At 39.1% G+C, this 15666-nt stretch overlaps 1 protein-coding gene across 1 annotated transcript in view; it reads left to right on the top strand.

Moving 5' to 3' along the window:
- Nucleotides 1–13331, top strand: part of LOC150085727 (homeobox protein EMX1-like) — an 89076-nt gene extending 75745 nt beyond the window's left edge. Inside the window, exon 3 of the mRNA XM_090373464.1 lies at nucleotides 12784–13331. Coding sequence (XP_090229590.1) covers nucleotides 12784–12990 — 207 coding nt within the window. The 3' untranslated portion in view covers nucleotides 12991–13331. The remainder of the gene's footprint in view (nucleotides 1–12783) is intronic.
- Nucleotides 13332–15666: the final 2335 nt, after the last annotated feature.

Raw genomic sequence — 15666 nt, 5'->3', positions numbered from 1 at the left:
CTGGACCAGCGTGGCAGATTATGGTCCATTTCCCTCAACATGAATTGTTGAGGAGGCTTCCGTCCTGCAGTGGGTTGATAATGGCTGCACTTTACTTTTTTTTTTTACTTGAATTAAACTAAATGGCGATCATCGGTTCGTCTTCAATGGCAGTCGGTTGTCCCTCACGCGAGTACGTCATCAAGTGATTCATTACCTTGGTTTACTTTTGAACCTGTTTTTTTTTTGGATGTGCGTTTATTCACTGTATCTTTTTCGAATTCCGTGGAATATTCGAATTAGCGTGATATCTTCTTCGAATCTTACGGACTGCTTGTATAGAGTTTGTGCTCATTTTTGCTCATAAAATAAACAAGCTCGAATGACTGTACTTGCATAAGCCATTTCTTTGTCAATTTTCACTATTTTACCGAATCGTACTTCACTCTTGCTGGGCATCAGTTGACTTAATGTTACGTATATTTTCCAAGTGCATCGACGGATATTAATCGATGTACAAAATATTTGTCTTCAAATTGAATTTATTTAGTCGGTAAATAAATAAAAATTCGTGTGGTTTTTCGAAAAATGAATTAACGAAATAAAGATTACGTAAATCATAAAAAGCTTGGTGAGGTCGGAATAAAATACACTCGTATTCTTATAGTCACCGACAAAACGGGAGTAGTAGCGGCATAAAGTTTATTTACCTTCCTCTAATATATAAAGGAAGTGAAGTGATTGGTGGGGGAGAACGAAAGTGAAAAAATATCCGTGACATCTTCTTTCTGTCATAAAGTTAAAGAATTATATAACTGACTGGAAGAGCATTTTCAGAAGTGAAAATCTCCGGGAAAATTAGCCAGACGATATGTCTCCTGAACCAACTGCTGATGGCATCCTTATTCTTTCCCAGACAATGCATATGGCTCCTGAAAGCTATCTCAACTTCGCCATAGCACTCTGTGATGGATGCAGAAATTAGTGAGGTGTTATGTTTTTTGTGGTATATGTGTGTGTTGTTCTGTTGTTTAGTGAAAATTAAAGATATAACTAAAGTCAACGAAATGGGAATTTACCAAAAATAAACTAACAACTGATCGTTAAACTGGAACCTTATTGCTGACCTTTCTTCATAACCAACCTTTACAGTATTCTGCTATCTACATGGATCACAAATAACCCAAACAAGTGGATCAGAGGATCCAGAATACCTTCGGGTAAAGTAAAATGATTATTTTGCATATGTGTTGTAGATTAAACGTGTAACCGTAGTACTAATTCATGGCGTTTATAACACGTATTTTCAAACATATTTGAATAGAGTTGATTTTTCAAAACCATATACAATATCACCCCGAATTATTTATCAGATTTAAAATACGAAGCAGTATTTAAGATCAACTGTGTTTTAACGCAGAGTTTATCAACGTGTACTTTACTGTTTTAAACCAGCGTTACCTTCTTCAATGTAAACACAGCAGAGAGTCAGTCTTCGTTAACAGCTTATTTAACAAAAGGGGAACTCTTACCACATTTTGAATACTTCTGTTCATTTTTCTGGTGTTTAAAATTTCTTTCTCTCTCTCTCTCTCTCTCTCTCTCTCTCTCTCTCTCTCTCTCTCTCGCGCGCGCGCATGTTATGTAGTTTATTTTGTCTGTTTTTCTTCTCAAAAACTTGATTCGATAGTTCTTTCACGTTGTTCTGCATACAGTGAACCATTTATTGTTCTTGGCTTTTCTTATTGACGTATACATTTCAGCTTTCTTATGTGTGAAACACATTTTGTATCGTGTCCATTCTCTCCCTTCTCCTTCCCTCTCGTATGCTCTTGGTGTCTTTTCCGTAGTATTTATAACTGGTGTGTGTGTGAGTGAACGTACTTACTCGAGAGAGCGCGCTTTAACTTCGCTCCAATGAAAACCGGATATCTCTAGCCATACAAGGCAGCCAGTTACTAAATAATGACATGACTTCAAAGCAAACACGTATTTGTCACTGTTGTGTTACGGGTTTTCCGTGCACATCCATCACTGTCGGGGTTTACATTCCTTCTTCCTGTTGCTCATGTTTCACCACCTAATTTGCAGCTTTTCCCCATTCACAGTAAATTACGTTAGTCTTTTGTGCCAAATGTTTCCTGCCTTCTTCCATAGTTTTTTTTATTATTATTATTTCTTTTTATTTTGTTTTGTTTGTTGTTAGCGTATTCTTTCTCTACTCCTCTTTCCATATTAGAAGGAAGTCAGTTTTTTCATTCTGTTATTTATTCCCGTCTTGTTTAGTGCCATTTATCATTTCACAATTTCATTAATATACCCACATAAAGTTTATTACCAACACTTTCAGAAATTCTGCTTTGTGCAATCCTGAAAGAAGGGTGTGAACAGATAATAATAATATTAGACTTGAGAAGGTCGTGCATTGCCACAAAAGAATTGTTTGCTCTTCATAACGTATGTGAGAAAGGTGCAATAACTTCCTGACCAGAACCGCTTTCGTTACTGCAAAAAGAAGAAAAACAGCGTATATTGTGTGCGTAACTGCTTTCCATGCAGGTTGTGATCTAACCAAATAAAACGGTCGAATCACGTATACTACACTGAGTGGCCACTTTATCAAGGACACCGATTGGTATGTTGCCAGATCGTTAACAAGTGACTGCTCGACTAAGGGCTACTTGTTAACAAACAAGGGCCCTTATTCGAGCCCCTTGTTTGTTAATAAAAATGAATATAAGCTAAAGGGTTAAAATAATCTTTTAAATTTTATCAAACTATTTTTTTTTAACAAAGAGCTCGGATAATTCCCAAAACTTTTGGAAAGAGACTTGCGCAAGCCTCTCCAGCGCACCCTTGGGTGTACCTGTCTTTTTCATGTAATCGAGCTTTCCTTCAATAACATCGTCACGCGACATAAAGCAGATTCGTACGAATGGTGCAGTATATGTGCAATTCAGTTCGAGAACACACAAGAGTAGATTTAAGTGACTTTAATATTATTTGGTGGGCAGTCGGCCCCAGACGCGGTATAAGTACCTCGGAAATTGTAACTGTACTGGAGTTTTCACGTACGAATGTGTCTCGGGTGTAGCGAGATTGATCCAATAACCAGTTCGCTGTTAGTGACCGTATCATTGTTTGGTTATACGAGTACAGTGTGTCTATAAATCATTCGCCCGATTATGAAGCTCGATTAAAATTTTATTGTAATAGGTTTCGTAAAACGATATACTGCACTTAATAAAGCCACTCAAAGAATTTCTTATCACACAACTGCATTTCAGTAAACCTCTACATAGGCACCTTTGGTAGCACGTAGAATGTTAAGACGATAGCCGATTTCATTCCAAGTGTTTTGAAGCATCTCTTGAGAAAAGGAAGTCATTGCCTGTTTAATCCGATCTTTTAGTTCTGTAACATTAACTTTTTTTGCATACATCTTGTCCTTTACGTAGCTCCATACAAATAAATCCATAGATATGATAGCCAGGGAACGAGGAGGCTACCATCGAATGGGACCATCGCGGCCGATCCATCGGTAAGGAAATTTTTTTAATGAGGAAATCGCACACACACGTAAGCTCCAGTGAGGTGATGCCCCATTCTGCTGGTAGAACGCATGTGGCTGGTAGAACGCATCTTTCAGCTGAAGTACTGCATATAATTCGAGCATATCTAGGTAATCTGCAAAGTTCAGTGTTTTCGTGAAAAAAGGCCCAATTACCTGGCTGAGGACAGTGCGCACCACACCTTGGGTCTACCACGCTAGTGTTCCCGAACTGAGTGGGGATTTTCAGATCCCCATATTTTTTTTTTTTATGAAAACCCCAAACACGAAAGGTATCAACACCTATAGTACTTAGTACCGTGCACTGGGGGGAGGGGGATGCCGGAAACTTTGCTCTAGAGACTAAACATGGGTTTCACCACTTCAAGCCTCCAATAAGCAAAGTGGTGGTATTTCACCGGTTGATGAAAGTCATCTACCACCTATGAAACAATTGTGCCTGTTAACTTTACCAGACAGGTGGAATGTCGCTTCATCACTGAAAACTTTTTTTACAGAAAGTCTTCATCTATACGGTTGAGAATGTGAACAGCGAATTCGTCTCGATGTAGTTTGTTGTTGGATGATATGCAATGGTATTTGCAGGTGCAATCTTTTCCTGGCGGATAGATTTTGTAGGACTTCGAATAAACACTTCCTTAATTTCTGAAACTTTATCTGCAGATACACCAGGCCTACCTGATCCTTTCTGGTACAGCTACACTGCCGGCTTCTTTAAAGTGTTTCACCATCGCCTCATTGATTGTTCCTTCAGTGGATCTTTCTGGAATTTCCGTTGAAAACGGGTCTTTACATTCACTGGAGATTTGGTATCCCACAGCAACAATACGCACATGGCTTTCTCCTGCACTGTCGCCATTTTAATGCTGTACTGTAGTAACGCTTGCTACGATCAAAGCTTGCAACCACATGAGAAAAATCTCATTGAGTTTGTTTTGATAAATGCAGCAAACCATTTATGATACCTATAACAATAAAATTTTAATGGAGCTCTATAATCAGGTGAATTTTATACACACCCTGTACAATTTTGTGCTCTCACTGATTGTTGAAATAATTAGTTTTACTGAATTTTAATGAATGACTTAGTTTAGTGTGCACAATACAATCTTTATAACCAATATTTTATAATTAGCAGGAATTATAAATATTGGTTCCAAAGTAAATAGGTATAATTTTTTTTTAATTAATTTTTTTTTTTTTTTTTGTCGGATGGAATTCTCTATTGCTACTTTTGGCTGTTGGGCCTATGTTGTAGCAAAGGAATTTTGCAATCGTCCAACATTCTATTTTTATTTATTTTAAACTGAGAATTTATGAAGAATTCGATGCAACTTTGAAACACTTTGAAAGATTATTATTATCTACTAGCCCAAGAGGATTAGATCCTGAAAATATTAAATTTTTATAGAGGAAACGTGTTTTATAAATAAAATTACTTCTACAGGTTACCTGAATTACTTTGGAAACCATTTTTGTCTTCTCTTTGTTGGTTTGAGTTTGTCATCACATTGCCTCCTGAAAAATTTTACTGACTGGGAAACAGGAAAATAGTTCCTGACATTAGCATTAGTAGAGGCATACGATGCAAGAAAGTAAGCTTATGCAGCATCAGCCAAAAAATAAAATAAAAAATAAATAAATAAAAAAAAAACCCGCTCCGATTTCGATTTCACACCTCCGTTCGTTCCAAATACTCGTCAAGCTCGGCCTTAAATTTATTTAGGCTATAACTCGGGTTTATCGACCAGCAAGGCAGGCAAACCGATCAGTAAACACAGACAATTTACAGACATAATACACACGGGTATGTGAGATAATATAGCAATTTTTTTAATGGTTCTGGAAATATTGGATGCGGAACCTCGTGAACTTTTTATATTTAGTGCATGAGTGAGTTTCATCTATTTATTTATTTATGTACAGACTTCTCACACACAGGGCATGCAGACCCCAAATAATGGTGAAAACGCTGAGAGTTACAAAACAGTAATAATCAATACAAAATTGGAATTAAATATATAGAAAATTCAGATTAAGAAAACAGAGTAAGGAGCAAATTCTTATACATGGATTAAGTGTAAAATCAATGTTGTAATTATTCAATATCTGAAGGAAACGAAACAGGGGACTACCAAGTAAGTGTTGAGTACGAAGAAAAGGCAGTGGGAAATCAGTTTTGTAACGAGAATTCAAACGGGGTACAATGAAAGGTATTTGTTCAAGAAGAGATGGAGAATCGATAACGGAGTTTGTGATACTGTAGACAAAAAGAGACCCATGGAGTTGTCGTCTGAAGTGAAGAGGAGTGAAGCTTTCTGGAGTGAAGCTTTCTTCACTGGAGTGAAGCTTTTGAAGCGACCACAAAGAGCTCCATAATTTCGACTGTGAAAGGCAAGGCGATTTCGATAGCATATTAATGATTTTAATTTGAATTCTCAAGTCTCAAAATATTCCTGTTGTGGTGACCAAAAAACATCACAACAATCAAAAATGGGAAGTATAAGCTGCTTGTAGAGATGAATTATAACTTTGTCACTCTTGAAAATAGAGGAAGAACGCTTGATTAATTCAAGAAGTTTAGAAGTCTGAGATACTACGTGATCAACGTGGGAAGAAGAATGAAGGTCAGATCGAAACAGGACACCTAAGTCCTTGAACGTATGAGTACTTCCAATTAGAAAGTTTCCTATTTAATAATCAGTAAGGACGGAGGGTCTAACTGCACGATTCGAGCAAAAGAGACTTAATTTCCATTTTAGCGGGTTCAGAAACAAGTTTATTTTTATTCAACAAGAGTGAGGGGAATCAAGACAGAACCTCGGTTTATCGCTGTCAGCTGAAGAACATAACTGTATAAAGTTTAATATCATTTGCATAGAGTTGCCACTCAACATTAGCGGACTAAAATAAAAGGTTTATAGATCATTAGTATAAACCATAAAGAAGAGCGGTGAACCTCGAGGAACACCTTGCGAAACAGTAAACAGAATTTATGAAATACCATCAATTATTAAGGATAGTTTTTACGATTTCTAAGCAGTGAATCCAGCAAATCTAGTAAAGGGGATCCTAGACCATAAGATGAAAGCTTGAACAGCAGAAAATCGATGTGGACAGGGTCAAATGCATGTGAAATATCAAGGAAAAGCGAATCAATTTGATTTCCTTTGCCCAAATTATTTTGTAGGAAATGAGAGAACAAGGCAAGATTTGAAACAGTTGATTTCCTGGGAAGAAAAGAATACTGGTGATTATTGATAAAAGGATGACGGTAGGAAGTAAAGTATTTATAAAGTACGAGTTCGAAAATTTTCGCAATTGTATTAAGTATAGTACACTGAGTGGACAGAAATCGTTGGATACCTACCTAGTAATGGGTAGGCCCACTTTTCGCCCGGACAAGGGCAGTCACACGGCAAGGCATTGAGTCCACTAGTTCACGAAAGCGTTCAACAGGTATATCCTTCAATGCTTGCTGCACCGCTGTCCACAATTCCGTCGCATTATTGGAAGGAGGATTCAAAGCTCAAACGGAGCTTTCTACAGCATCCCAAAGCTGCTCCACAGTGTTCATGTCCAATGAACTGGGAGGTCATTCCATGGTGGTAAAATCTGCGGAATACTCTTCGGACCATATTCTAGTCAACACGGCTCTGTGGGGAGGCGCACGCCCTGCTGGAAGTGTCCATTACCCTGTGGGTGCACGATGACCATGAAGGGATGCAGATGGTCTGCAAGGATGGACCGTTCAGAGGTCTAGACATAACATAGGTTCCAACTTGTGCCAGTTCAACATGCCCAAGACCATTACCAACCATCCGCCTGCATAAACAGTTCCTTGTTGATATGACGGGTGCATAGCTTCGTGCAGTTTCCACCAGATACGCACCCTCCTGTCCGCCCAAGGTTCAGTGCCGATGTTCTTTCGCCCATTTGAGGCGTAGAGTCCTGTGTCGTGTTGTTAGCAATGGGACTCTGCTGGGTCGACGGCTCACATAACCTATTGCGGCTAATGATCGCCTAATGATCTTGGTGGAGACGTTTCTGGCACTTTTCTCGTTGTAGTCGGCAGTGATTTGTGGCACTGTCTGCGTGGAGAGCACAGTGGCATCGTCACCGTCCTCCCCACACCGGGCGGAAAAGGCCCAGGTTCGAATCCCGTCGATGAGGAGGAACTTTAAGTGGGCCTTTTTCACTCTGTGGTTCAGTTAGTCGGTCTCACGCGTAGATAGCAATGTTTCCCCCCCAGAAATTGGGGGGGGGGGGTTAGTCTAGCAAACAGACAAATCGACCAGAGAACGCACGCAATTTACAGGCAAATAAATATATGGATAGATGTAATCATTTACGGGGGCCCTAATATCATAATTTGTTTTGTAAAATTTGATTTGTGGCACTGTCGCTCTCCGGTTGGCTGAAACAACGCCAGACAAACGTCGCCTGCCACGTTTATCCACCAACTTTCTTGCCCCACAACGCTGTCCACGATAAGATGTTTTTCCGGAAATGGCTTATTCCCGATACAGCCTTGATACTGTCGAACGGGCATAGTGAAATTTCTGTACCATCTCCGCGATAGAGTGACCCATACGTAGGGTACCCACTTCACCCTTCTTTCAAAGTCGTTTAACTCACGACGTCTATCCATACTGACATCGAATTACCGTCTACGTGAATGCAGTGGTGCAGTGTACCTATATACCTGTCAAGCGGTGGGTTCGTCCACTAGCGAGAGTGGTGAACGCGCTGCGTTGTCCCAGGAACCAGGTAGCCCATGAATTCTGTCCTTTCAGTGTAATAGGTGGTAGTCATTAGGCATAGCTTTATCACCCTGGGTTGTTGTTTTGTTTTTTTTTATGAATTTTGATGACATAGGCCTGTTTAAACGCTGGACGGTTACAGCCATGATGAAGACATTAATTGAAGAGATTTGTAAGAACTGGAGCTAAATACGAACTACTTTTCTTGAAGAAAAGGGCCTGGAGGGTATCAGGACCTGCAGAAATCTTTAAGCCGAGAAATGGCTGACTGGACATCATCAGTAGTGAGAACCAATCTATCAAAACTGTCATTAGTATTATATTCAAATGGATAAGAGAGAATAGAACGTTGCTATTTTTGGAGAACAAAGTTTCGAAAAATGGGTAGCAGAAATATTAGCAAGAGGTATGATAGAGATATTTGAATCATTAATTTGCTTAGGAATTCTAAAGGATATAGATAGCCGTTTGAAATAGGACCACAATGGTCTCGAATTGAAATTCCGAGTAAGTTCAGCTTCAACTGAGTGAAGATAATCTGTATTTAATCTGTAAGTTAAATAATATGTATTTAACTCTTCAATTATCAAGATCTATGTTAATTCAAAGGGAATACATTTAGTAAATGTATATATCTATTTATTAGTTTTTATTATACAATAATTATATTGTAAAGAGCTGAAAATTTATACAAAAGTGTATAATGTATATTTTATAATTTCTGTATACTCTTCTAGTCCACTTGCTGTACAGGGGGTGAACCTTGTGTTAATAAACTGATAGTAAATTAAAAAAAATAATGAAAATATTGATATTTAGTAATTTTCTTAACATGGTGTCCAAGGGAAGAAAAGGAAAAATAGCTAAAGTTAGTTTTGAGTTTTAAATACCTTTTTTGGAGGTAATTTTTGCTACGAATTAAATATACAAGCTTGTTCGACATCCAGTGAGTCAATAAGGAAACTAAGATGGCTTTCATCAAGAAGCAGAAGGCCTACCGGAAATGGCAGAAAACACAACTTCCCTCAGACCATTCCATCTTTAAGAAAGAAAGAGCTTGCTTCTTGAAAAAGAAAAGGCTGGTCCTTAACCAAGCTGTTCTCAATAGGTTGAAGAGTGGTAGAAGGATCCTTTCGAATCATCATCATCATCTAGCCATTGACAAAAAGCTTGTCCAGGAATGGGCACAGTTCAGCTTGCAGGCAGATTTTCCTGACTCCAATTCCTTTCTCTCGCAGGAGGACTGGTTACCTAGGGCACACTTGTCTGAAATAGAAATAACTAGAGAGACCCTAATTGATGTCATCAATAAACTACCCAACAAAGCCACTGTAGGTCCGGATGGTTTCCCACTCTTTATTATCAAAATTTGCAGCCCATATATAGTCGACATTCTCCTTCACCTTTTCAGACAAATCCTGCAATCCGGAATAGTTCCTTCAATTTGGAAAACTTACCATGTTAAGCCCATTCCAAAGACCAAGAAACCTAAATCTCCTAAAGACCTGAGACCAATATCCATCAGCTGTTCTTTACTCAAAATTTTCGAAAAAGTAATTCAGCCAACAATTGCCCAGCATTGCTTTGCACACAGGCCCGAGTACCTCCATACCGTTCTACAAAGGAGATCGACAACTACCAATCTTCTTGATACCCTCTTCAGAATTCAGCGCACCCTTAACAACAAATCACAGATTGATATCATATTCCTCGACATAAAATCGGCTTATGACAGAATACACCTCCCAGCTCTTTTTACCATTCTGAAACACTACTTCGGCCTGGCAGAAACCTTACTTCAAATTTTGAAGTCTATTTTACTTCCTAGACATCTGTCTGTGACCCACAATGACTTTCAAGTAACTATTGACGTCTCAAGAGGCATCCCACAAGGAAGCGTACTGTCAGCTATCCTGTTTGCAGCAGTTTTGGAGCCTTTCCTTGCTCAGAATCCGAACTTTGTCTCTTATGCCGACGATCTGAAGTTCTACGTGAGCTCAGATCATAATCATCAGATTCATGACATCAACCAACAAGCTTCTAGGCAGATATCGAGCTTGGAAAGTTATCTTGCCACAATAGGACTGCATCTGAGCCCTTCCAAATCAGCACAACTGACGATAACCAAGAAGAAAGCCAAAAATGATATCCAAATCTTTGTTAGTGGGGAACCGGTGCAAAAGGTGACCTCTCATACTGATCTTGGCCTCACCTGGGACGTTGGGCTCACATTTCAGCCTCACTTTGCCAGGATGAGGCAGAAGACGTATGCTGCTCTTTGGGCAGTGCGTCAAGAGCTCGTTGGTGTGCATCAGCCAGCGCTGCTTGTTCGGCACATCCTGAGGTGTATTACGCCGATTCCTCTCTATGCTTCAGAAATTTGGTCATCTGCCCCTGCCTCATACCTTCAGAAGTATCTCAGTTTAGAGTACTGGTTGCTTAGATGGATGAACAGGGTGGTAGGCCACCCCCTAACTATCTCCAGATCTATCCTACAAGCAAATCTAGGCACCACTCCCTGGAGACATATCATCATGACAAAAAATGTCCTCACGCTTGCACGGCTTATAACGAGGCGAATTGATGCTCCATCAGTATCCGCATTAATCTCTGGCCCGAGGAGGGCAAGAGGGAAGCACCCCGACTCCTGTCTCCCTCTACGTCTTACTCTATCAAACATCGATTCCCTGAGGAACATGTTTCCAGCCAATTGTCTTCGGATCTTCAATAAATTTAGGATCCACCCTGATAGGTTCTGTGAAGACAAGCCCTACAGGAAGGAAATCCTGAAGAACTGCTACCAGGTTATGAAATTATAATACTCACCTGCTCCTGGATATGACAGACTGTTGTTTTTTTTTTTTTTTTTTTTTTTTTTAACTTGCCTATTTGTATATGACAAAGACTTTCTGTCTTCATGTAATCATGTATATTACTGTATATTTTGTACATTATTGTTTATTTAAGCCTGTAAAAGTCTCGGGTCGAGCACGAATGTACCCTTGTTTATTGTACATTGTGTTCCTCGCACCTTAGTCTGTATTCACACCCTTCTGGCACAGAGCCGTCCCGGGGTGACCCAAGGTTTTTTGGGAAATAAACTGATTTTAATAATAATAATAAAAATTACTACGATTAGCGGAAGAGAATTTGATAGGAATGAACTCAGAAATTACAGAATGGAAGATTAAGTACTGATAATCAATGTATTGATCGATCGATTCTAAATTATGGATGGGAATCCATTCAAAATTGCCCAGAAATCGATTTAACGAAGTCCAGTCTGTGTGCCTAAAGCTAAAAAAGTATCTGTCAAAGGAAGATTCAGAAATAAAAGAAAGGAAATCTACGACAATAGGGAAGTGATCCGATCCGATGAAATTATCACCCTTAGAAATTGAGAAGAGAATTGATTCATGGGTAAAAACTAAATCAAGGTAGGAGGGAGTTCCGGTTGGAAAGTTACAGATTTGAGTTAGGGCATTACTAACACAAATACTGCAAAATTGCTTAGCCAGTGAATTTGGTGAACGATTCAGGTCAAAAGCAGTTGGGACATTAAAATCACCCAGAATAAGTGGTATTGCTTTCGGAGGTTTCTAAAATATCACTACATCTATAATATTTTCTAATTGTTGAATGGTGGCTAAAGAAACTGGGGGACCATGGTAAAAAAGCATAAGCAGGAGAAACAGTCCTGCATGATTAACTAATAAAGAGATACTTTCAATGAAAGAATGGGATGGATACCATTCAATGGACAATCTATATGCATTATCATCCTAGAAAGATGGTCCATATCCACCTATTTCTTTTGTACTGCAACAAGAAACGTCAAAGTGACTTTTCATTAAAAAAAAAAGGGGGGGGGGGAGAAGAAATAGCTCACTTGCTTTCCAACCTATTAATTAGGAATTTAAAAAAAAAACTGTAATTTAAGGATTAATATAAATTTAAGACGAGAATGATTGATGAGTAGGTTTCGAAAACTAAATTAGTAAGTATGCATTCCTTTTGTTAGTTTAATAGCCTTGCATATTGCTGATTACACCTGCAATGGATGGGCCAAACCTGTTATATTCTTGATGTTTATTTTATTTTTCAATAGTAAACAATTTTGTCATTATTTGCTTTTAGGCCATAACAACTAAGGCAATGAGGCGTCAATATACTTATGTGCAAAGTGTGTGCATAGTATGTACACTGTGAAGAAATACAGAACTACTGTAAATGCCAGAAAAGTGTTGTGTTGAATACGTAGTTTTGTGTTGGGTTCTGTTGGGTGTCCTGGCATTTGGCCGCAGGGCCCCTGGTGGAACCCCACGTTGCTCGCACACACCGCTTCCTTCTCTCTATCTGAAATGAAAACATTTTATTTATACTGAACTTCATTTTTGACTAATAAGTGTGAGGAACATTTTCTATGTGTAAAGAATACCTTATGAATATGTTTTTCCTTTCTACTTTCAGGTTAAGGTGTGGTTTCAGAATAGGAGGACGAAACACAAGCGACAAAAGCAAGAGGAGGAGGAAGAAGAAAATAAAAGGAAACCTCGTGAATATGGAGAGGCGTTAACAGTCTCACCAAGGACTGAAATTCAGTTAAACAAAGATTTTTCAACCGAGGGTGATGACCAGTGTGAAGATGGCGAAGAAGATGAGTGTGTTGTGGAATGACATTGAGGCACATTGTCTCTCAGACATCTAGTTGCTTGTTGGGCTCAGATTGATGCAATAGGGACTAACTAGTAAGGTACCTTACTGCACATTTAAAGAGCCATTAAAATTGATATTCTTCAAGGTGAGAATATACACAATAAGTGATATAGGCTGGAATAAATCCTTTACCATTCGACGCGACGTATTGTTGTTGTTGTTTGCAACTGGGTTATATATTTTTTTCAAAAGTTGAATAACGGACTGCATTAAAAGGATGTCGAAAAATTGGCCCAATTTCATCCCTTATTAATGAATTCAGTTGAATAAAAATCAGTCGTGGAATTATGAAACGTTTGGAAGAGGTAGGAGATTCTGGCTGATCAGTATGAGTTTTCACAGAATTTAATTTGATAGCAGTTCCCAGAGAACTTGTTATATTCCATTAATGGCTTAGCCATTTTAAAATAACAGTAAAATATTCCCGAAACAAACACTTTCATGCTAGTAGGGCATACACCCAGGACTGTATACTCGTGTATCAGATTTTATTGACCCATAGAGTTGTTCCAGCCTAAACCACTTATGAACTTCCAAAGACCTTCACAAGAATTTTCTAGTGATATTCCGTAGAATTTGTTCAACATGATGCTGGGGTCATTTCCTTGGTATTGCTATCTCGTGAAGGAAGTGACAGTGTGATGACCTGTGTGCCTTTCCTTAGCACTGTTTGAAAGAATTACAGAATCAATCACATGAGATTTTCATGTACATAAGAAAAATATTTTTTTACAGCATGTGTCTTGTATACACCAGGAAGGAATACAGTCGTCTCAGGAGTGTCCATTAAAAGCCCATTATATTTTTCTAAAGGGACTAGGAATTATTTTTTTATGTATGAATTTTATTCACATTTAGCATCAAATATAACAAAAAAGATACGTATTTAATTTCAATCGATTTATTTCAGAAAGCAACGCACAAACACAACCATGCTTTATAACGAGTACCGGTATATCAGCAGGATTAAATCTCAGTTATTTTTCAACTTGGTAATAAACGAGGTTTACATGCTCAAGCACTGAATATATTCTTCAACCCGTAAACACATCTGCTCACTGATGAATTCTGCTTGTACCGTATAGATACCGTACGCTTCTCAGATCTCTACTGTGCCATGACACTCCAGTATATGATTCCGCTAGAAAGAGTGCTCTTGTATAGTTTAACTCAGTCCATCGTTGTATCTTACAGATGTCTCCTTCCAAGAATCTCCCATTCGAAGTTTATATATGGAAGCAAATGAACCACCGCTTCATCGAAGGAGAAAACTGCTGTTCCTTAATTATGCTGCCAAAATATCGAGTCTGCAACTCACCCCATATGATTACCTCTATGATCTGATAGCTATATGACACATCTCTTCGACCCGCAGTGAAAAATGAACTATAGCAACAAGCCCAAAGAAATATTATCCAACAAGAGCTGTAAGAGCTAATAGGAACACAGGAACATAGTGTTGCCTGTCACGGCGGTACCAGGGGTTCCCACAAACCCACCAACTGTCATTGTGAAGAAACATGTACACTGCTAAGCCAGTCATCAGTATTATGTAGGGTTTGTGTTTAGTGTAGTGTCGTGTTTGTGTTGTATGACTGGCCTCATAGCAAGCAACCAGCAGCAGTTATCAAGATTGTTGTAGTACCCATCCCTGTCATGAAGAGGCGGACCGTATACATTACTGTTTCAAAGAACCGCTGATAGATCCTGAAAGATGATTCCATCCTGAAGAGCACAAGCCTGTACTCTTACCAGAACAGGCAAGGCCACGAGAAAGAAGAGGGGGTTAATAGTAGGAAGAGTTTGGATGAAAGACGACGGCATATAGGGAATATTAGGAGAGCTCTTCCCAGGCGAAAGTACAGCAGAGAAGCCTATAGTAGGGAGGAATCCCCGAAGAAGAGTTTAGGAAATCCAAGTGAATTAGAGAAAAGATAGAAAGTGCAAAAGCATGTGGTCAAATATTGACCTACAGAATAGATATTGAGGACAAGATCCCACAATAAGAACGACGTGGGACCTTTTCCTCAAAAACTCTTTATAGCATAACAGTCAGACTCCTATAATACCCAGGAGTGAGCATGCAATGCTCCTATAAGGTTGTGGAGCTCTGGAAGAATATAAATAGACAAGTGACCTCCAGACTCCATGTAAAAGAAAGAACTCACCTTAGAAAACAGACAAAGCTAGTAGCAGGAAATAGAATATGCTACCCCAACAGAGATTGGCAAGAGTCCCATGAAGGAAGTAATTCTGGAGGAGTCAGCAGTATCGAAGCTTGATGACAGCATATAAAGCCCACGATGGAGAGTTCCTCGTCAGCAGATCCTCCCCGGGAGAAACGGCCCGAGTTTGCATTGTGCAAAGGTTTACACTTACATCCCACCTGGATAAATGGGTCTGTCCTGGTCATCAAGGTGGAGAACAGTTTCGGGGAGTAGTGGAGGAGAAATTCAGCAGCAAAGGAGGAATTTCCATCCTGAAGAGCAGAAATCCCACGACACTGAAGGAGCCGTCGTCAGCACAATCCTAACCAAAATTCAACTTGCTATCTTGGTTAACAGAAGCATGCAACTGGTACAACTTTAAAAAGGGTTAATCCAGTATTAAAGAGGTGACCCTGGAATGGGAAAACGA

The sequence above is a fragment of the Mastigoproctus giganteus genome, chromosome 5, assembly GCF_048544385.1.
Source record: "Mastigoproctus giganteus isolate SK-2022 chromosome 5, ASM4854438v1, whole genome shotgun sequence".
Classification (NCBI taxonomy): domain Eukaryota; kingdom Metazoa; phylum Arthropoda; class Arachnida; order Uropygi; family Thelyphonidae; genus Mastigoproctus; species Mastigoproctus giganteus.
Note: the sequence above shows the minus strand (reverse complement) of the source record. Positions and strands in the feature narration are given on the sequence as shown.